This window comes from Oryctolagus cuniculus, chromosome 4 (assembly GCF_051225735.1).
Source record: "Oryctolagus cuniculus isolate XC-2025 breed Fujian yellow rabbit chromosome 4, ASM5122573v1, whole genome shotgun sequence".
Taxonomy (NCBI): domain Eukaryota; kingdom Metazoa; phylum Chordata; class Mammalia; order Lagomorpha; family Leporidae; genus Oryctolagus; species Oryctolagus cuniculus.
The window spans coordinates 13,588,531-13,611,091 of NC_142870.1; the positions used below are offsets into that span (position 1 = coordinate 13,588,531).

At 42.4% G+C, this 22,561-nt stretch overlaps 1 protein-coding gene across 16 annotated transcripts in view; it reads left to right on the forward strand.

Moving 5' to 3' along the window:
• Positions 1-22,561, forward strand: part of TIAM1 (TIAM Rac1 associated GEF 1) — a 443,084-nt gene that overhangs the window by 278,994 nt on the left and 141,529 nt on the right. For 11 of the 16 annotated variants that reach the window (XM_070071881.2, XM_017347208.4, XM_051819220.3 and 8 more), the window contains 2 exons: positions 11,035-11,202; positions 20,648-21,621. In XM_070071881.2, coding sequence (XP_069927982.1) covers positions 20,659-21,621 — 963 coding nt within the window. In that variant the 5' untranslated portion in view covers positions 11,035-11,202; positions 20,648-20,658. The remainder of the gene's footprint in view (positions 1-11,034; positions 11,203-20,647; positions 21,622-22,561) is intronic. The other 5 variants (XM_051819224.3, XM_051819221.3, XM_051819225.3 and 2 more) reach the window with 1 other exon arrangement.

Consider the following 22,561-nt stretch of genomic DNA (forward strand, 5'->3'; position numbering starts at 1 on the left):
AGAGCTTTTTGGAGGCTGGATTCCAATGTGATTTGCTTTTTTACTTTATGACATCAAGTCACAGCTATTCTTTTTAAGTTTATGTATGTATGGGTATAGGTATGTATGTATTTATTATATATGTGTGTGAGAGAGAGAATCTTCTATTTGCTGGTTTGTTCCCTGAATGCTCACAATAACCAGCACTGGGCCAGGCTGAAACTAGGAGTCTGGAACTCAATCCAGGCCTCTTACATGGGTGGCAGGGATCCAAGTTGTTGAGCCTTCATCTGCTTCCTTCCAGGAGAAGGGAGGAAGCTGGATTGGGAGCAGAGCCAGGATTTGAACCCAGGCACTCTGATATTGGATGGGGCACCTCTACTGGCAGCATCTTAACTGCTCGACCAGGTACCCATCTCGAGGAGGCATCGTTTAAAATTTTTATGTTAAATTATTGATGCCATTTAATCCATTTGTTATTACACATATTGGCTTAAAAAGCAGTAGAAGATGCAGTTGGCTATTATTTGTGTCTGTTCTGGTGTCCTTCCTAATCTGAACTTTCTGGGAAATGCTGTGATCTGAACATTTGTGTCCCCTGTGGGCTTGTCTGTTGGAACCTAATACCCAATGTGAGCATGTTAAGAGGTGAGCCTTTGGGAGCTGATCAGGTCAGGAGAGCAGTGCCCTCATAAACGGTGTTCGTGCCCTCATGAAAGAGCTGGAGGGCTCCTGTTTGCCCCTCTCCATCTTGTGAGAATGTGGCAAGGAAGTGCTATCTGTGTGGAGCAGAACCTCACTGGACATTGAACTGTGGGTGCCTTGATCTTGAGCTTGGACTTCATGGTCTTCAAAGCTGTGAGCAATACATTTCTGTTGTTTCTAATCACTCAATCTAAGGTATTTTGTTATAGCAACCCCAATTGAGACAGGAAGGTGATTTAAAAAAAATATTGCTGCCCTAGAGGGCTTCAACCTTGTTCCTTTGTTTTGAGGTCTTTTATGGAATGGACACTGAACTTCCAGTAAGGTCACTGCAAGTCAGTCTCTCAAGAATAGGATTTGCGAATCGGTTGCTCAGGTAGAACTCAGCATGGTACTGCTGTTCCCTTCCATGTTCTCAGTTACCAGACTGAGAGCTTCAGAGGAGTCTCTGTCTGCTTCTCCCTCCTTCATTCCTCATAGGTGTGGATGTGGGCACACCTATGAGGTGTCCTGGTGACCCCACCTGTCATTCTGATTGCACCAAGACACTAGACACTCGGTATCCCATTTGGCCATTCCTTGTGATTGACTGGTTACAGTAAGTCTCCAGCTGTTGAAGGCTATCTGGGATTGGAAACCATGCTTGGTCATGTCCCTCCCAGAATGCTCACATCTTCTCACATCTCTTGTGTAGCATGCGTAGCCCTGACCCATTCTTTTAGCCTCATCACCTCCAGCTCATGCACTTATTTCTCTACAGCACTGAGCTGATGATACTTTCACTTCTTTTTTTTTTTTTTAAACATTTATTTATTTGAAAAACAAAGCTACAGGGAGAGAGGAGGAGACAGAGTGTGTGTGTGTGTGTGTGTGTGTGTGAGAGAGAGAGAGAGAGAGAGAGAGAGAGAGAGAGAGAGATCCTCCATCTGCTGGTTTACTCCCCAAATGGCTGCAACAACCAGAGTTGAGCCAATCCTAAGCTGGGAGCCAGGAGCTTCTTCCAGGTCTTCCACGTGAGTGCAGGATCCCAAGGACCTGGGCCATCTTCTACTGCTTTCCCAGGCACATTAGCAGGAAGCTGGACTGGAAGTGGAGCAGCCAGGACTCCAATCAGTGCCATAAGGGATGCTGGCACTGCAGGCGGTGGCTTTACCTGCTGTGCCACGGCGCTGACCCCGATACTTTTACTTCTTAGAGCCTTTGCTCAAAACTTCTCTTCTCCTGGAATTTTTTTTGTCTTTCATCTTTTGTGCAGATTCTCTCCCATCTCTGTTTATTTCCTCCTGTCCTCACAAGCTAACCAAATCCTGTTAACTGGGTTCAGCTGATAGCTTCTCCTGGCTGCATTGTCTCTTTCTTCCTGTCATTCACTGTTAACAGTGCCAGACTTGCAGCCCCGTCTCAGAGTGGGTAAATGTCAGTTGTTTTTCCTTGTTGCAGAGATGATAAGGAAATGTTCATTTCCTCATCCCACATATACAATAAGTGCTCAATGGATGTTGACTGAGTTGACTGAATGGTCAATAATCAGTCAGAGTCTTACATAAATACTTCACTCAAATGATTCACAAGCAGTTTTTAGGTAGTCATAAGTATTGCTACTTAGAAATCAAGTTTTATATACTCTCTTTCATAAGATGTGCTACTCTATTATTTTATGTTCCACTAAGAATAAAAGAAAATGGTTTCAGTTAAACCACAATACACCTTTGCGATTGTGAGATGCATTCAATTTCAGAGATGTTAAAGGAAAAAAAGTGTCTTAGAATCTGCTAAACAAAGAATTATGCTGTACCTGTTAGAGCTTGTAGTCTTTTTTATTTTATTTTATTTTTAATTTTTTTTGACAGGCAGAGTGGACAGTGAGAGAGAGACAGAGAGAAAGGTCTTCCTTTGCCGTTGGTTCACCCTCTAATGGCCGCTGCGGCTGGCGCACCGCGCTGATCTGATGGCAGGAGCCAGGTACTTATCCTGGTCTCCCATGGGGTGCCGGGCCCAAGTACTTGGGCCATCCTCCACTGCACTCCCTGGCCACAGCAGAGAGCTGGCCTGGAAGAGGGGCAACCGGGACAGAATCCGGTGCCCCGACCGGGACTAGAACCTGGTGTGCCGGCGCCGCAAGGTGGAGGATTAGCCTAGTGAGCCGCGGCGCCGGCTAGAGCTTGTAGTCTTAATTGTATAAATGCCAAACAATTTGAAGTGATTTGCAAATAAAAAATGAAGGTCATTTTGAAAGGTTTTATCATTTTGTGTTGTGTTGTTTCCCCCAATTTTAAAGGAGGAGAGAGAGGATAAGAGCATGTGGGGCTAAGTATGGAGGGAGTGACTCTGGCTTCTGTGGTTTTTGAACCCTGTTCCATCAGTCTGTCTTCTTCTGATGTCTGACAGAGTCTTCAAATTTGAGCCATAATTCTTTCTTTTTATTATGATTTTTTTTTAATTTGAAGATAGAGTTAGACGGTGAGAGAGAGACAGAGAGAAAGGTCTTTCTTCTGTTGGTTCACCCCCAAAATGGCCACTATAGCTGGAGCTACACCGATCCGAAGCCAGGAGCCAGGTGCTTTCTCCTGGTCTCCCACATGGGTGCAGGCGCCCAAACACTTGGGCCATCCTCCACTGCCTTCCCAGGCCACAGCAGAGAGCTGGACTAGAAGAGGAGCAGCCAGGACTAGAACCCAGTGCCCATATGGGATGCCGGCGCCACAGGCGGAGCATTAGCCAAGTGAGCCACGCTGCCGGCCCCAACCCCATAATTCTCTTTGAAAAGATAAAGACCTATGGGTGAACAATCACCTCCATTTTGAAAATGCTTGGTAGGAATTCCTTAAAAGGTTAAAATCATGTGCTTCAAGGTACAAGATTTATTTGAAAGGCAGAGTGACAGAGAGAGAGGGAGAGAGAAGGAGAGAGAGGGAGAGAGAGAGGGAGAGAGAGAATCTTCTATCCTCTGGTTGTCTCCTCAAATACCTGCAACACCTGGGACTGGACCAGGCTGAAGCCAGCAATCTCGAACTCCATTCAGATCTCCCACACGGGTATCGGGGCCCAATTACTTGGGCCACCAATTGCTTCCTTTCCAGGTGCATTAGCAGGAAGCTGTATTGGAAGCAGATTTACCTGGGACTTGAACCAGCACTCTGATATGAGACCTAGCATTGCAAATGGTGGCCTAAACTGCTGTGCTACAATGTAGGCCCCTAAAATACCATTTTTTCTTAAAAGAAGAATGTCACATTTTCTGGCCAATCCAAATGTGGTGGCATCAGTGACACAGCCAGGGAAGAAGTGGCAGTACCAGGAGGGGAGGGATTCTTCTGAATGGGCTGTATAGGCACCAAGTGTGAGGGACCAGCAAAGTGGATTTGTCATGCTTTCTCCCAGTAACCTCAGAGAGTGTGGTAATGTTTATTCTCCTGTCTACACTGCAGGTTTTCCTAGCCCTTGTAGCCGACCGGTGTAGTTGCCACAGAGTCCTCCTGCCAATCTGTGTGAGGAGGCAGCTCCAGGTTGGGCAATGGTGCCTTGTGGGTGGTTGGGGGAGTGCAGTTGTGGACAATGGCCATGTCCAGTTTTGCTTGGACGTGAACCCTTGTCTTTCTGGTCGTGTTTTGGGCTGCAAGACTTCCCTCCTGGCCACATGGTAAGAGAACAGGTTAATGGAGAGGCTCAATTGTAGAAGTCAGAGGCTATTCTAGAAATGACAGCTTACACTTTCATACTTTTAGAACAGTTTGAGGAGGTCTCTGGCTGGCAGCAGCTGCCAGGACCCAGAAATGTGGCTTCTTCCATGTGTGGTGCAGCATCAATGGCTTCCATGGGACCTGGAGGTAGGGCTGCCTAAAGGATAAGTCCTGGGTGCTTTGATTTTGGAAAATTGTTGACTAAAGTGATTTTATTTTGGTGTTGGTGTGTTCTCGGTAATATAACTCTGGTGTGCAATTTAAGGATTATACTTTATTATGTTTTGTAGAAGATATGAAAGCTCTTTCAACAGAATGCCATTCTCTCCCACATTGCTGTTACTGGCACTCAGCTGTCCTAGTTCTGTCTAACTGGGATCTCCCTGTGTCCTAAACCTCAAGGTGGTGAAACAGTAAAGGACAGATTTCAGCCTAAAAGGTGACATTCATCTCAGTTTCCATTTTGTTTTGGGATTAAATGCTCTGCTCTCTGTCCCAGTGACTTGGGTGTGCTTTTCTGACGTGATTCAAACCTCAGATCAGTAGTTGGGCAGGGAAGTGCCAGCCCAAAGCTATGCTCAGGTCTCTACTCTTGAAACCTTGGGTAGAGTCCTCAGGTTTTTAGTAGTTTTATGGCTTTAAGAAATGAGAATGGTGCTGCTTAGATTTTGGGGAAATCATGTGATTCTCCTGGCATGTCCTAAAAAGTTGTTAAACCCATTGCAGCCAGCTGGGGCCTCATGCAAGCCATTGCTAGGTCAGACTGTATGGGTGTTTGGTAGTCTGATGGCCCTTGGGGACTGGTCGTTTCCAAACATCCTCAGATGACAGTGGTAGGGAGCATCACAGTACATGATGTAATGTTGGAGTCTGGGGCATTGGCGGTTGCCAGTTGGAGGTGTCTGAGTGTAGTTGCAGGATGATAAACAGCAAGAACTTAGGGAAACTTCGAAGAGTATTTTGGCCTAAAGCCGTGAACACAGTGCCAGGCAGATAGTAAGTAGTAGGCTTTCCATAAATGGTAGATCTCCCTGAGTCGGAGGAAGCACACTACTTCATTTTGAAATGCACTGATTTTACTCCTAAGGAATATGTTAATGTCTTTGCAGTGGAACCTGTTGGTTAAGTATTGCCAAAGAGTCACTGCTCTAAAATTAAAGTTATTATTTTAGTAGATAGCTCCTGAGCTTAAAAATATTGAATGTACTAGGAAGTTACAGTGCTCCAAATCAGGGTGGTCTGTGGATAGGGTATCTTTTTAGGGTTTTACTTGACTGATTGGGGTGTTTGTTTATGTCTCTCTTAAAATAATGTTTGTTAGGCTAAAACCATTTCATTTATGGTTTATGGAGTAAGAATTTATAGCTCCTCTGATGATTCATTCGTCTGTGCAAAGGGGTTGGTTTGTCACTGAGAATCCTGGAGTTGTGCCAGAGCCCTCAGTGGTCTTAAGGCTCACCTGAGGGCCTCTCCTTTTGTAAGTCTTTGCTGGAATCTCAGCTTTCACAAAAGCCAGTCAACCAGACTCTTGGAGGAACTGTTTCTTTATACCAGATGGGGTGTGGTCACCAGCTACACTGAGGCTGAGCTGGAGAGCCCCACCTCCAGGAGCCAGCATGTTCCCATATACTGGGCAGCATCCTACCTCCTCAGAATGTCTGTTGCCGAATTGGCAGTTTGAAAAATCAGTTGTTGAGACGAGAAACATGTATGTGAAATTTGTCTCAAGCACGGGCAGAGGATGAGGTTCATTCCATAGCTTGTCATACCCACCCTGGCCTGCAAGGGCCACCAGTGGAAATAGCTGTTGGATCTTAGGACCAGGAACATTCGTCCTCATTCTGAGTTGATTTGAACTTTGTGAAATTTTTTTAAAAAAATTTATTTATTTATTTAAAAGTCAGAGTTACACAGAGAGAGGAGAGGCAGAGAGAGTGGTCTTCCATCTGATGGTTTGCTTCCCAATTGGCTGCAACGGCCGGAGCTGTGCCAATCTGAAGCCAGGAGCCAGGAGCTTCTTCTGACCTCCCACATGGGTGCAGGAGCCCAAGGACTTAGACCATCTTCTACTGCTTTCCCAGGCCATAGCAAAGAGCTGGATCGGAAGTGGAGCAACCAGGTCTCAAACCAATGGGATGCTGGCGCTTCAGGACAGGGCGTTAACCCATAGTGCCGACCCCCATGTGAAATTTTTTCAAAAACATTTTTATTTTTTTATTTGAGAGGCAGAGTTAAAGACAGAGAGAGGGAGAGACAGAGAGAAAGGTCTTCCATCTGCTGGTTCACGCCCCAAATGGCCTCAAAGGCCAGGGCTGGGTGGATCCTAAGCTAGGAGCCAGGAGCTTCTTCCAGGTCTCCCATGCAGGTACAGGGGCCCAAACATTTGGGTTATCTTCTACTGCTCTCCCAGACCGTAGCAGAGAGCTGGGTTGGAAGAGGAGCAGCTGGGACATGAACCAGTGCCCATATGGGATGCTGGCACTGCAGGCGGAGGCTTAGCCTACTACACCACAATGCTGGCCCAATTTTGTGAATTTTATAACCACCCTGTCTTCCCTATTTGAGTGGCTGTTATCAAGTTTCTTGTTCACTTGAGCTGGTGTGAGTTCAGTAGGGTGCACCATGTTCCTCTAGGGTGGGTGTATCCTCTCCATTTGTTGTAACCTTTGTGTTTCCTTTATTGTCCCAGTAGTAATTGCTTTTGCCCTATTTTACATTATACAGCCTTGAAAGACATTCTTGAGTTCTTTCTTAAAGTTAAGAAAATGGTGAATTTTCTTTAACCTTAATTTCTAAACTATTTAAATTTTCTAGTGCCCTGTATCAGCTGTCCATCTATCTACTCATCTGTCCATATATCCATCCAATACTGATTAAGGGTCTAAGTTTGAATATTGAAAACTAAGTCTTTTTGGTGTTCACCACATGTAACATAAATATTCAGGATTTTGATCCATGATCTTTGCCCCCTACTTACTCCTTTAGGTCCAGGGTAAGGGTAAATTTCCAGATTCTCATTAACTTATTAGTTAAGGAGCATTTGGGGAGCACTAAGCCATTATAAACAGAGTTAAGAACTATATACATAGTTTGTAGTGCTTGATATCATTCTCTAATTTCTTTATTATAACTACCTTTTGGGTAGGAGTCCATAAAGTAGATAATATTGCATCCTCATTTTTCTAGGTGGTTTTTGGCTAATTTACCAGTCTAAGGTCACATAATTTAGTACGTAATACAGTCTGGGTATTTTGAGGTCAAACACAATACTCTTTTCTCTATATACTCTGATTTCTTGGAACTCACAAGGATTTAAAAATGACAGAAAGCCCCTTATGAGTACTTTTGAAGGTGAAAAATAAAATTCTGGTCTAGCTGACTTTTTAAGAAAAGCCATGGATTAGATGCCATAGGCACAATATTTCTGACACTTCTACTTTCTTCCATTAAAACATACTACAGGATTGGAGCAGTAGGGCTTCTCAGTCCCATCTATTTTGTAGATTTTGAAGCCTGAGATTAGTTTTGGTAATACTGTCCCCACCTTCAGTACACACATTTTGCTGTGAAAAGTGGTTATTTGACCTCTGACACAGAAATTGACTGTGAGTTGAGGATGAATCAGAGCAAGACCTAAAAACTTGCGTAGTCAACACATCACTGGGGGGCAGCTGAAGGGAATGTGAGCAGGCAGACTGGTCCTGCGGGATTTCCTCAGCCTGGCGTGTGTTTGTGTGCAGGCTGAATGTACCTCTTCCAGTGCATTAGTGAATTCCCCATATTGTTCTGTGATAAATGTAAGGTCACTGATTTGATTCAACTTGTAACATAGATTCATTCGCAGTGAAATAGGTATCCTGTTAAGGAAGATCCCATGATAGTGGCCCTGACCACAGCACACTCCTTATGGTTTACCAAGTGTTAAATGATAGTGGAAATGATGGCTAACATCTATTGAGAACTGATTATGTGGCAGCTTTGAGGCAAAATGTCTAACATAGATTATCTCATTTAATGCTCTTAGGAAGTATTATTATCTCTACTTTTGAAGGGAATAGACTGATATTGAGAGTTTGCCCCAGATCACTCCATAAGTAAAGATTTGACTTTCAAAGCTAGAATTGACCTATGAGGTATGACTCCAGGCCCAGACTCCTAACACTGAGGTTGGTATATAGCTTTTTGAAGGCAAAATTAAATTCTTTACAGCTCTTGAAAAAAAAAAAAAACACAAAGTATTGGTAATTCTTGAATTGCTAGGCCATACGTTAACAAGGATGTGGGCATTAACTTGTAATAAGCCAAGTCAGTCCTTGTTGACACATTATGACCTTAGCATAGAAAAAGTTGGTTGAAAATGGAATTAAGGACTAGTGCTTAAAATCTGGATAAGATGCCTGCATCCCACTTCAGAGCTCTTGAGTTTTGTTCTGGCTCCAATTCCAGTTCCCAACTTCTCCTAGTACAGTGGTGTGGCTCAGGTAGTCGGGTCCCTGCCATCCAATGGAGATATGGATTGCATTCCCAGTTCCTGGCGTTGGCCCTGGCCCATCCCTGGCCATTGTGGGCTTTTGATAAATGAACCAGTGGAGCCCTGCCTGTCTGTCTGCCCTGTGCGTGTGTGTGTGTGTGTGTGTGTGTGTCTGTTTCGCTCAGAAAAAGAGACATGTTCTCTGTCTCTCCCTCTCTCTCCATAACGCTGACCTTCAAAATAAATAAGTAAATCTTTAAAAAGAGATGTTTATTTTGATGCAAGAAAAATTTAAAATCTCATGTATAGTTTTTTCATAATACACATTTTCCATGACTTTTTGAAGATACCTAGTCTATAGATTTCAAAATAATTTATACCAAAATGAACTTATCTTTTAATTTTACTTTCCATACACTTTTTGAAATACTACTGTAACTGCTAATTGCAAGAGAACAAAGGTAGAACTCTTTGTGAGTCCACATTTTGGATCCATTCCACATCCAGGTTCATGGCTAATTTTTTCCCCCACCAACATTAGAAAAACATTATAGAAAGCCCAATTGATTTAGTTTTCTTTTGTGTCTTATAAATAATGCTCCATAACTGTCACCTTCGTCTCCATATTGTTTTTCTGCTCAGAGACTAGAAGAATATAGATAGAGAAAAATCGTAGTTCTGGTAGATAGAATATGTAATTGTTTTTAAGTATAAAAAATGCATTATCAGCCTCCCTTGTGCAGGTGGAAGGACATGCAGCCTGCAGGCCTCCTTTGCCAGCAAGAAACCAGCCTTGCAAATTATTGGCAGCTGGCACAGTAATGAGTCCATTTCAATATAAATGGGCTGTTGCTTATTAATTTGTGCCAGTTCCTAAGCAATTCAGGAACTGCCTTGAAAATTTGGAAATTTGCAGAGAGCAGTTTAAGGTAGATGCTTAGGAAAAGGGAAGGAGCAGGGGATAGTCATGGGGGAATTATGAAAAGGGCACATATTATGGGGCTAATAATGAGGTGTTGCAGAGAACTTGTGTTCCCTTCCTGCAAGCATGAGTCACTAACTTCATGGTTAAATAACACATTTTCCTAGATAAAGAATTGTAACTCTGGCTATTGTTCTGTTCTATAATGATGTATATATTTGTTTACTTGCAGCCTCCTGTGTGTTTTTTTTTTCTCCCCATGAAATGGGCCATTTTTTCTATGTTTGTGCTCAAAGTATTTTGCATCTTAGTCTCCCACTTGGCTGAAACCACCAGCTATGAGTGGTGGGCAATCCAGGGAGGCAAGGTCAGCAGGCCAATGAGAGGATGCTGCTGTCCAAAGAAATTTTGCAGCCCTTTTGCAATCTTACCTCCTAAGGCAGGCTTCAGAAACAAAAAGAAGAGAAAATGGGCACTTTTGTTTCTGGAGCTGTCCTTATCAGATTATGTCCTACGTTAAACTACAGTTTGGATATTTTACCTAAATTCTTCCCTGGACATATTCTTTATGACTCTTCTGTGAATTTAAAGTCTGCCATTGGAAGAAAACATATATACAACCACATAGTCTGTTTATGAGAGGACTTCAAAAAGTTTGGGAAAAGTGAAAATTTTCAGATGGAAAATCAAAAGATCAGCTTATTTTGGTGTGGACTTTGTTTTTAGTCCCATGCATAGATTTTTCATAATATGCATTCCCATAGATTTCAAAAGATTTTACACCAAAATAAAATTATCTTTTATTTCCATTTCCTACAGACTTTTTAAAGTACTCTTATATTTAGTTCTATTGTCTTAGCATTTCTTCAACTCCCAGTATAAATATAGCTCTACTTTGAAAATAGCAGGCTCCTTTGATTCATTTTTCTGTTTGTTGAGACTCTTCTGATGATTAAGAAGGGACAATGGAAATCATTCCATAGTAACATGTTTTTGTTATCCATTGTCTTTATCTGCAGAGATAGATAAAAATGGTAACTTAGTTTGGAGGGCTGTTTATCACCATGAAAGTAAATTTTCTGATATGTATTTACCTAGCTGATTAAGCCTATCATTTGATATGTAGAGCTAAATGTAGATCCTGATTTGGTGTGTGTAACTTCATACACAGTTGGTATCGAAGAAGTGGTGAAAATGAAATTGATGGGAAATTCTCTTTCTTCTGGCTGATCATTTCCTTTCTGTTTTTGCGTCCTCTTCCACCCTCTCCTCTCCAGGTTTTCAGCGCATTATCCCAGATGAGACTGTGATGGCCATCCCGGGGAGCAGGTGCTGACACACTCCCCAGCCCTCGCCACAGACACCTGCCGCCTTCCCATCTTAATATCTAAATGCCACAGTGCTCCTGGGGCAAGTTGGGCTGGGGACCACTGTTGCCTTCTAAGGTAGGTTTCTCTGTATTTGAGCCTGTGAACGTTTGCATGAATTCATAGAAATGCTTCCAAGGTGGAAGGATAGGTACATTTCATACAGTTGAATTTCTTGTGATGTATGGAGCTCGTGGGAAAAAGAATTTGGGATCTCTTCCTTGGATTAGGGTTGTACCCAACTGACAATTCAAAAAGCATTAGTGTTTAAAAAAGAGAGAGAGACAGAAAGCAAGTGGTGGTGAAATCTTTTCTTCTCCTGTGAATTGCCCTCAGGATCTTTTAAATTTATCCCTGAGCCTCACCTTCTTTGTAATGGATTATGTTTGAAAAAGGACTTCAAAATCAAACTTCAAAACAATGATCTATTTTATTTCTGCTTTGGATCATCTTTAAAGAGCAAAAATAAACACAGTCAAAAATATGACAATCTTTTCTAAACCAAAGATCATCTTTTATTTGTTGTGAAATTTTCTTTGTTAGTGTCTTGTGTTAGGGCTGTTTGTGTGTGACTTGGCAAAACTGTTTGCAAGGGTTGTAAAGATGCAGCAAAAACTTTTAGAACTTTGTCTCAGTTTAATCTTAGCTCTTTTCCCCCCCTGTCTTCAAGCTCAGCCTCCAGTAGGGAAAAAAACAGGCTTGAAACCAAGACCTCCCACTAGAATCTAATTTTAAATTTGCAATCTGTTGTCTTGTGATTTTCACTTCAAATTTAACTTTGAAATAAATACATTTCATCCCTTTCTCTCACTGTTTCTGAGGTCTGTTTTCAAGTAGAGGAGGGAGATCGTTACATTCAAATTATGTTATTAATAATTATGACTTACATACATCATTAAATGTTTTATGGTTGGATTTCACAGTTTTCCTTAACAACAGCATAGAAACCTTGCTTTTACAGTTAACTTTCAACTTGAATACAATTTGAATTGGATTTTTTTGGGTTTACCACTGGGATCTAATGTTTTCATAGATTTGAAGTAGCCTCATTAAAAGATAAGCTCCATGATGTATGTTTCAATATAGAAGAGTTGGACTAAAAACTTCAGCATATTTAGGTTATAAATTCAAGGACAGGTAAGCTGTCATTCCTGCTATCAGGAGATTAGAATAAAATGGGTAGGGGGTATATAAAAATTAGACACAATGCCATGCCTTTGAAATGGACAGATGAGTAACTAAATCTAAGTTCAGTAGTATTTTATTTAAGTAATTTCCTCCAGTCATTTGTTTGAAATGTGGGTTTGCTGTCGTTGTAGCTGTCCGCAAGGGTGCCTACATTCTCACTCTTCAATTACTACACCCTCCCAACCCTGAAAAAAAAATTCAGTGAGTTAAAATGTTTTGTTTATTTCTTTCCTTAAAATGAATTACGTGCTTCACAGAGAAACTTTAGAAAGTACTCCCCCAAAGTATAACTGTGAAAAGGAAAATGACCCATAAGCCCTGTACCCAGAATAGTTTCTTTTAAAATTCTGACACAGAGTTAGCACATGTAGATATGGGGGAAGTATTTGCTTGTTAGTATTCTTAAAGACACCTTTAACCTGCTCAAAGTGTGCACCTCAAATGTGAGTACTTACCTAGTGAGAGTGAGGAGAGTTTTGCTGCAGAAATGATGTACCTCAGTGGTGGAATCATCTTTCTGATTATTGACACCTGAATGGGTAGGTCCTGGTCAGCTGCCCCTTGTGGGATTTTGTTCCTGAGCTGTGAGTAGGACAGCCTGCTGTCTGCCAGGATGAGTGTCAGCCAGGGTATTAGACACCCTGAACCATAAAAATATTACTACAGGTGCAGCATACCTCAGTCAAAAATCTTAAATCCAAAACTTTTTGTTTTCCATCATGATGCTGTAAGTGGAAATTTCAATACTGTGAAACATTGTTTTATGCACAAGTTTACTATTTTTTAAATACACTTACTCTGTACTTCCTTTTCTCATGAATTTATTTTTTTGAAAGATTTATTTATTTTTATTTGAAAGAGTTACGCAAAGAGCAAAGGAGGCAGAAAGAGAGGTCTTTCGTCTGCTGGTTCACTCTCCAGTTGGCCGCAACATCTGGAGCTGTGCCAGTCCGGAGCCAGGAGCCAGGAGCTTCTTCTGGACCTCCCACATGGGTGCAGGGGCCCAAGGACTTGGGCCATCTTCCACTGTTTTCACAGGCCACAGCAGAGAGCTGGCTTGAAAGTGGAGCATCCAGGACTCGAACTGGCACCCATATGGGATGCCGGCACTGGAGGCACCGGCTTTACCTGCTATGCCACAGTGCAGGGCCCCTATGCACAAAATTATTAAAAATATCATCTAAACTTACCTTCAGGCTCTGTGTAGATGGTGTATACGAAACATTGGTGAATTTTGTGTTTTAATTTTGGTCCCATCCCCAAGATATCTTTTTCATTATACATATACAAATATTCCAAAATCTGAAAAGTCCCAAAATCCTAATCACTTCTGGTCCCAGGCATTTTGGATATGCTCAACCTGTGTAACCTTCTTAGTCCTCCAGGTGTGGAGATCAATTCTAGATTTCCTTGAATCTTTTTATTCCCTCCCTCTTTATCCTCTCAACAATTTGTGGTTATGGAACTATGTTTCATTGATCTGTCTGCTGAGGACTTTGGCCATGTGTTGGCTTCCTATTAGTTGGAGTATTTTCTCACAAAGTACTAAGAAAATATAGCTTTGGGGTGATTGACAAATGCAGCAGACCTATTATACCTTGGATCACACAGTGTTTACCTTTATTTTGTGTGTATGTTGTGTTTCTCTACTTGTATATCACCATTGAGGGTCATAGTGATTGTGCATACACATTGCAAGCAATTAATTTTTTATTTAAGAGTGTTTATTATAATTTTATTTAATAGTGTTTACCCCTACTTAGAAAACACAGTTATAATAACTGCTTTAAAAGTCTTTGTGGAATAATTCTAGATTCTGGGCCACTTTGAGGTTGGCATCTATTGATTGTCTTTGCCCTGGGGAACTGGCTAGATTTTCCAGGTTCTTTGAATGCAGCTTGGATATTTTGAATATTATGTTGTGAGACTCAAGTTCTTACTGAAGTCATCTGGAGAATATTGATTTTTCTTTGTTACTGTTTTCTCAGGCAGCCAACCCAGCTGGGACCGGATTGCAAATTCTGTCTCACCTTGGTCGGGTGGAGACTTTCACATCAGTTTAGATTTCGGAGTCTTTGCTATGCTACTTTGGGTTTCTGCCACTCATGCGTCACCCAGGGGTTAGTCTGAGGGTTGGGCTGTGGTTTACATGGTGATTCAGTTTTCAAAGCCTGTGCTGTCTGCTCTGGTTTAGTCCAGGTATGGGCATCTGAGGGGTGAGCCCGAGACTCGTGTGGATTTACTTACTACATTAGGGGAGTTCCTTGTCCAGTTCTCTTTTCTCTGAGAGCCCCACTCACTCTCTGACTTACAAGGCCCTGAGCAGAACAAGGTCTGTCTCAGTTTTTTTCTCTTTCTACTTAACTTCACTCTGGGCCATTGGTCTGTTTGTCTTGTATTTCCTGATTATTTTTTGCTAGATCATGCCCAATAAATGCTTATATTTTATGTTAGTCATTGGAATTATAGAATATTCTAGGTGATTTTCATTTAAAGGGGAGGTGGTTTCAAATGCACTTCTTTTGAAAGAATCCTCACTTTTAAGCTAAAATTTTATTTAACAAGAACTGTCCTGGTAGTTAAGGCTTGGTTCGCTTTTTTATTTTGAAACAGTGATGTATTTGCAGCAAACTGTATACAAGAAATGTGACTGTCACCTAGTCTTCTCTAATGATTGCATCTTACAAAATTATAATAAATTACAAATCCAGGAATTTGACATTGTTTCAATTAAGCATTGTATAATGCTTAATAGGCTAAAAATATCCCATGAAAGCAACCCCTGAGAAGTGACCACCTGTCTGATGTTTGTATGAACCATCGTAATTAATAAATGTTTGTATATATTGATCAAATTCCTTAAGATGCCTTTTAACTCCTTCGTAACACATTTAATTTGATGGGATTTAAAGGCATTTAGAAGTTACTCGTGGTCAAGTGTAACTTATCAGTCTGAAAGAGACACGATGGTGTTGGCAAGAAAGGAAAAGTCACAGTTATTCTATTGGCCTTGATTCCCTGGCCCTGGGGTATCTTAATCTTCAGATACCATACTGCTTTCAAATGACATACTTGCCTACTGCAGCTGCTTTGTCTCCTTTGCCCCCATTTACCCCCCCCCCCCCAATCATCTTAGGCCTGAACATTTTTTTTCCTGGCTACCTTATGGGAAAAGGCAGCCTCTCAACTCTTAACCCTATCCCATCCTTCCTTCTGTAATACAGCTCCAAAAGTGGGAGGAGGAGGACAGGAACTGAAGTTGAGAATTAAGTGGAATGAGACAGGCAGGAACAAACGCTTAATTCTTTCCCCAGGTATTGGTGGGGGGAGGTGGTAGATGAGGAACACCAGGGAACATGAACTGAGCCCTGCAACCCACTTCACAGATCAGGGCCAACTCAGGCCCAGTAGTGCAGACTGAGAGCTGTGTACAGGGCTGCAGGTGGAAGGAATGCTGAGAGCAGCAAGCTCGTTGGAAACCCATGCTCCACATCCAGTTGACATTGTGACGTGTTCTTGTCTAAATGTTATTGCAATTGTGTGGGCTTTGATGTTTTAGATTAAGGTATATTTAGGCACTCATTCATCCCTTGGCATGTGGCAGGGATTGGTTCCCAGACCCTGTACAGATACCAAAATCCATGGATGCTCAAGTCCCTTCCATGAAATGGCATAGTATTTACTTAGAACCTGTGTATCTCTTCCCATGTACTTTAACTCATTTTTAGTTTACCTATAATATCTAGTGCTCTATAAATGCTGTGTAAATAATTATTATGCTGTAGTATTTAGGAAATAGAAGAAAATACATGTCTTTGCATATTCAGGGCAGACATGTTTTATTTTTCCTCAGATCTTTTCAATCTGTGGTTGGTTGAATCTATGAGTGTGGAACCTACAAATAGGGAGGGAATTTTTTTTTTTTTAAATTGAACACCCACTTCCTTTCAGGCTATGTTCTAAGCAATGAGGAGTCGGCATAAAAGAAAATGAGTAAAACTTTCATCCCTCTTAAAGCTTGGGTTCCAGTGTGGAAGGATAGAGAGTGAAAAAGAAAAGTAAGGGGCTGGCATGATGGAGTAGTGGGTTAAGCCATTGCCTGTGATGCTGACATCCTGGGAACTGGTTCAAGTCCCAACTGCTCAACTTCCAATCCCACTACCTGCTAATGTGCCTGGGAAAGCAACAGAAGAAAGCCTTTTGGATAAGGGAATCCTCAGATGTATCTAGATGTTGGGCCTGGAAACATGACCAGTTTTAAATTCCCTGAATTCTGAATTTTAGACAGTGGCTTACTTATGTAGAATGTTAGCAGTCCCACATTTTTCTCCCATTCTCGGTCCAAAGCTAGGAACCAGGAGCTTCTTCTGGGTCTCCCAAGCACTTGCCAGAAGGCTTGGGACCTGGAAGTGTTTCAGATTTTGAGATTTTTTTCCAGATTTTGGAATTCTGGTATCTATAATATTGAGATATCTTGGGGATGAGACCCAAGTCTAAACACAAAATTCATTTATGTTTAATATTATGTATGCACATGGCCTGAAGGTGATTTTGGACAGTATTTTTAGTGTACCTGTGTTTTGACTTTGACTTATACCATGAAGTCAGTTGTGGAATTTTCCACTTGTAATGTCATGTAGGCACTCAAAAGTTTCAGATTCTGCAACATTTTCAATTTCGGATTTTAGATTTGGGGAGGCTCAACCTGTACCATTTTTTTCCCCTGAACTTTCTCTTCATTTCTCTCTCTATTTTTGTATTTTGTTGAGGTACTGAGCACCTACCTTCTGGTCTTGTTACTGAAATGCACAGCTTTTTGTTGATGCCTTATCATGAGTGGAATATTTCTAGTCTTTATTGTTTGAAATAAAATTGAATAGGACTAAGTAGGGTAGGCAGGGGTCATTGTGCTGGAAGTCATACATGGGAGGATTAGAATTGCAGAATTAGAATCTGGAGGTTTTCTGAGGGTCAACTTCTGTAAGAAGAGATTGCATCTCTCATCTGCAATGAACAATTTAAATTTTTTATGCTCATGGCATTTAAGACACCACTTGGGCCTTCATGGTTCTCACTGTCCTTTCCAGAAAAGCTCTCAAACTAAGGGATATTTTAACAGCTTGAACAGTTTTTTTTTTTAATTTTATTTAATAAATATAAATTTACAAAGTACAACTTTTGCATTGTTGTGGCTTTTTCCCCCATAACCTCCCTCCCACCTGCAACCATCCCATCTCCCACTCTCACTTGAGTTGCCTCAAACTTCCTGCTGACTCTATTCAGTCACCCCCTGAGAATTGCTCCTTTTATAGGGTTTTGCAGATTTGGCCTTCATCTTCTCATTCTAATTCTCACTGTGACAGTGACTTCTCCCTACCTTGGCTGGCTGCAAAGAATCTTGCTACCAAGAATGCTATTAATCTAACAGAGCCGTCAGTGTGATGCATGGAACACTGTAATTCTTGAAGGTTGGGGCCGTCTCCTTTTGGAAACCTCTCCAGAGGCTTTTAACTTGATTAGTTTCTGTTGGCAGGAGGAAGCCGAAGCAGCCCGTTGTTGGTGAGAATCTATCTGTCAGCTTGTATTCACAAACTTTTGATGTATTTGATGGGAGAGGGTGTATCCAAGCACGTTTGAGGTGCCACTTATGCCTATTCATCCATTCAGCTTATTTCACTATACTGTTGTCCTCTTTTAACTTTACTCCTCTGTTCTTAAATGGGGCTGTGACTGACATTTGTTCTAAGTCTTGTTTTTTTTTTTTTTTTTTTTTTTTTTTTTTTATTGGCAAAACAGGCATCTTAATTTATATGTTTACAAAAATCGGGAACTCTGAAAGTGGTCATGGCCTTTAGTGTTATTGAAATGTATCATTTATTTAGCTTGCTTGTTAAAAAATGCAGTGTGTGCTATTCTTAGGAATTTAGATAACACAAGTGTGTGGACAGTTGGTCTTTTCATGTTCCCTAAGCTAAATTTTGATCTTTTTTCCTTGCTTCTTAAAGACACCAGGCAGCAAAGTGTGAACATACTGTTTTGAAATACGCTTGCTGCTAGTAAAAAGGAGATTCTCTTTCTTGGAAAATTCCCTTTGAGGATCATAGATATGTGACCCAGTAGGGAATATTCCATCATGGGAATAGGGTAACAGCTGGTGCCTGAGTGCCTTGCCCCTGAACTCACTGGACATGAAGTGCAGGCTTTCCCTTCCTGTTGCCACAAATTTTATTTCACTAAAGTTATCCTTGTGAGAGAGTGTGAGCGACGTTTTAGACTGAACAGTGGGATTGTAGAGTGATTCCTGAATCAGTGTGAACCAACCCAGGTGTTTTGATTGCTTTCCAGTGGTTACAAGTCACATCATTTCCTATTTCCTTGTGATGCATTATCTGCTTTTGTTGACTGCGTGCTTTTCCTGGCTAAAATTTCAGTGTCCCAAGAGAAGGAATGTATTATTTTGTTTGCTGCTCTATCTCTGGTTTCTTGAACATCGTAGATGCTCAGCATATCTTTTTCTTTCTTTTTATTTACTTATCTACTTGAGAGAGAGAGGGGGAGGGAGAGAGAGAGAGAGAGATGTTCGATCTGCAGGTTCACTCCAAAAATGCCCACAGCAGCTGGGACTGGGCCAGGCTGAAACCAGGAGCCGAGAACTCCATCTGGGTCTCCCATGTGGGTGGTAGGAACGCAAGGACTTCAGCCATCACCTGATGCCTCCCAGGACTGCACATCAGCAGGTAGCTGGATTGGAAACAGAGGAGCTAGAACTTAAACGGGCACTCCAATGCAGGTGCCAGGTGTTCGAAGATGCAGGTGTTCCAAGTGGCGACTTAACCTGCTAAAAAAGCATGTATTTCTGAGTAAATGGCTGTGTAAGTGCTAAAGTAATCAGGTCAGGGGCATGCTCAGTTATTCTGTACTTTTCCTTTCCTTTCTATCTGTTTTCACATGTGTTATCCTAAGTATAAAAAGTCAGCTGTCTATATCAACAGGTCCGGGTTCTACATCCATAGATTCAACCAACCACAGATCAAAAGCATTTGAAAAAAAAAAAAATACTGCATCTATACTGAACACATATAGACTTTTTGTCTTGTCATTTTCCGCTAAAGAGTACAATATAACAATGGCTTACATGGCATCTACACTGTATTAGGTATTTTACGTAATCTATAGATGATTTCAGCTGTATGGGAGGATGTGTGGTGGTTCAATGCAAATGCTGTTTCATCTTATTGGAACATCCTGTCAGAGCATCCTATCCTGTTGATCCTCTGGAACCAACCCCCTTTGAATGCTGAGGGATAGCTTTAAAATATGAAGTGTTATAGGGAGACCTGGTCAAGCAAGGAGAGTAGACTGAGTCATTGGCAAGCTTGGAAGATTTTTCCACTTGTGTACTCTGGTAACAGACCTGTGTCACTGGGTCAGTGAGAAAGCCTGGGAGAATATTCCAGAGGGACTTGAGTTAACCTGTGTAGCCCCACAAGGCTGACTCACATTCAGTGGTTTCCTAATGTGAATTCCTACGTGTGGGGTGCTCTGTACCAGATTAATGTCTGAAGTTGGGTTTGCTCCCATACAGAATCTGTCAGTCTGGTGCTGAGCTGTGTTTCTGTTTTGTTCTGCCCATCTCGGTGGCCACTCCATACCCCTCTGAAAATCCCTCAAAGTCAAGGTTTTCAGAACACTGTGAAATTAAAGGTTAAAGCCTTTTTTCTTTTTTTGACATTTATGTACTAGGAGGAATTGATCAGACTTAACGTCTTGAAGTTTTCCATTTTTGATTGATTTTGAATCATGGAAAGAATCCAAGGAAAGCCCCCCCCTCCCCCAACTCTTGGCCTGCCGGCGTGAGATCATGAAATGCACCTCTGGATTTGTTTTCTGAAATATATAAATAATTTCAAACAGAATTGCATCCCTGGTGTACACCTTGGTTTGTTCTTTTAGGTTTTTCAACTTATACGTCCAAGTAGAACTTTAAATGTAGAATTGGAGAGTTTAGGAAGATAGACAGGGAGAGCGGAGTTGCTGCATATACAAATACAACACTTGGTACTGCCCACAGGCACCGGCCCTCTGGGTAAAGATTAGTCAGGGTCTCTAATGGTGGTGTTTATGTGCTCAGTTTACATCTCAGGGGGCAATCCCAGCAGACGATGCTAATTATCACCTGCTACCAGGTGAGAGTCCTAGTACCTGCCAGGTGCATAGTGAAAGGTGCACTGTTACTTACCTGACTCCATAAGCCAAGGTGTTTCACCCCTCTCCTTGTACCCGTATTTACAGTGACTCACTTATACCCTTCTCCCCCACCCCCTCTTTGCTACAGACCATAAAACCATGGGAAACGCAGAAAGTCAAACTGTAGCGCATGAGTTTTATGGAGAAAAGCATGCCAGCCTGGGACGCAAGCACACGTCCCGCTCGCTGCGCCTCTCGCACAAGACACGGCGGACGAGGCACGCATCCTCGGGGAAGGTGATCCACAGGAACTCGGAAGTGAGCACACGATCCAGCAGCACCCCCAGCATCCCGCAGTCCCTGGCTGAAAATGGCCTGGAGCCCTTCTCCCAGGAGGGCACCCTGGAGGACTTCGGGAGTCCCATCTGGGTGGACCGAGTGGATATGGGCTTGAGACCTGTGTCGTACACTGATTCTTCTGTCACTCCCAGCGTAGACAGCAGCATCGTCCTCACCGCAGCCTCTGTGCAGAGCATGCCAGACTCGGAAGAGAGCAGGCTTTACGGGGATGACGCTACATACTTGGCTGAGGGAGGCAGGAGGCAGCATCTCTTTACCTCCAATGGACCTGCTTTCATGGAGACAGCGAGCTTTAAGAAGAAACGCTCCAAATCTGCAGACATCTGGCGGGAGGATAGCCTGGAATTCTCACTCTCTGATCTGAGCCAAGAACATTTAACAAGCAACGAAGAAATCTTGGGTTCTGCCGAAGAGAAGGAGTGCGAGGAGGCTCGGGGGATGGAAACACAGGCGAGTCCTCGGCAGCTCAGCACCTGTCAGCGTGCCAATTCTCTGGGTGACTTGTATGCTCAGAAAAACTCCGGGGTGACAGCAAACGGGGGACCCAGGAGCAAATTTGCAGGCTATTGTCGGAATTTGGTGTCTGATATTCCCGATCTTGCAAACCATAAGATGCCACCAGCTGCTGCCGATGAGACTCCTCCATACAGTAATTATAACACACTTCCCTGTAGGAAATCTCACTGTCTTTCCGAAGGTGCCACCAACCCACAGATTAGCCATAGCAACAGCATGCAAGGCAGAAGAGCAAAAACAACTCAGGTAAAGTGATTGAAACCTGTTTCAATATTTTGGAAACGGTGCATGACTCTGGAAATGCATGATTGTGCTCTTAGGTGATTCTCATCTTTTACTTGGGTTTTGCCCTGTTTGCCTGGTGGCTGCTGTAGCTGGTGCTGCTGGCTTATGGTTCTGTAGTTAAGGGGTGGGGATGAGAGAAAATATGGGGTGTGTGTGATGGGAGTGGGAGTGAAGCCCATAAGCTCATGTTGGGAAACTCCTTCCCCCTACAACACAGTTCTTCAACAGCATCTCACTCATTCAAGCTGCTGTTCTAACTTGGTCCCTTCTGTGGACAAACAGGCATAGCGGGTTGTGTGAACTCCTAGAGTTTACTTCTTCACGGCAGCAGGTGGGAAGAGGTTCATTGGCAGCTCCTTTGGGGAGCCAATTTTAATTCAGGGCGGGCTTGGGTCACTTGTCGGCTCCTCTCAGGGGTTGGCAGGCTCGCTACCTTACCAGGAGCCATTTCAATTTCCTGTTCTTTGCGATGCTAGCCAAACCCATTTCTGGAGGGAGGTGTAGTGGAAGGAGTAATATGGGTGGGTTCCAGTTCCTACTTTGTAGCCAGTTCTTTGCTTGACCTTGGGCAAACCCTGACTTCTAGTGGTTCCTCTCTACAATGGGGCTGAGGATGCTCAGTGTACCTGTGTTGGTGTCTAGTGCTTGAGCAAGTCTTTAAAAGATTTAAGTATCTTACGAATGAAAGGAGGGCTCACTAACTCAGTTGACACTGGTAAGTAATATTAGCATAATTAAATGTCAGTTAACTCCACAAGTTCTGGTTCTTTTCAGATTTCCTGTTTCTTGTGGCAGAGCTTAGGGAGTCCTAGCTAATGCTTCGGATGAGGATAGGTTGTTTCTAGATGATGCTTCAGATTCAAAATCCAGACTGGGCCCATTCCTATTGAAAGATGTTATC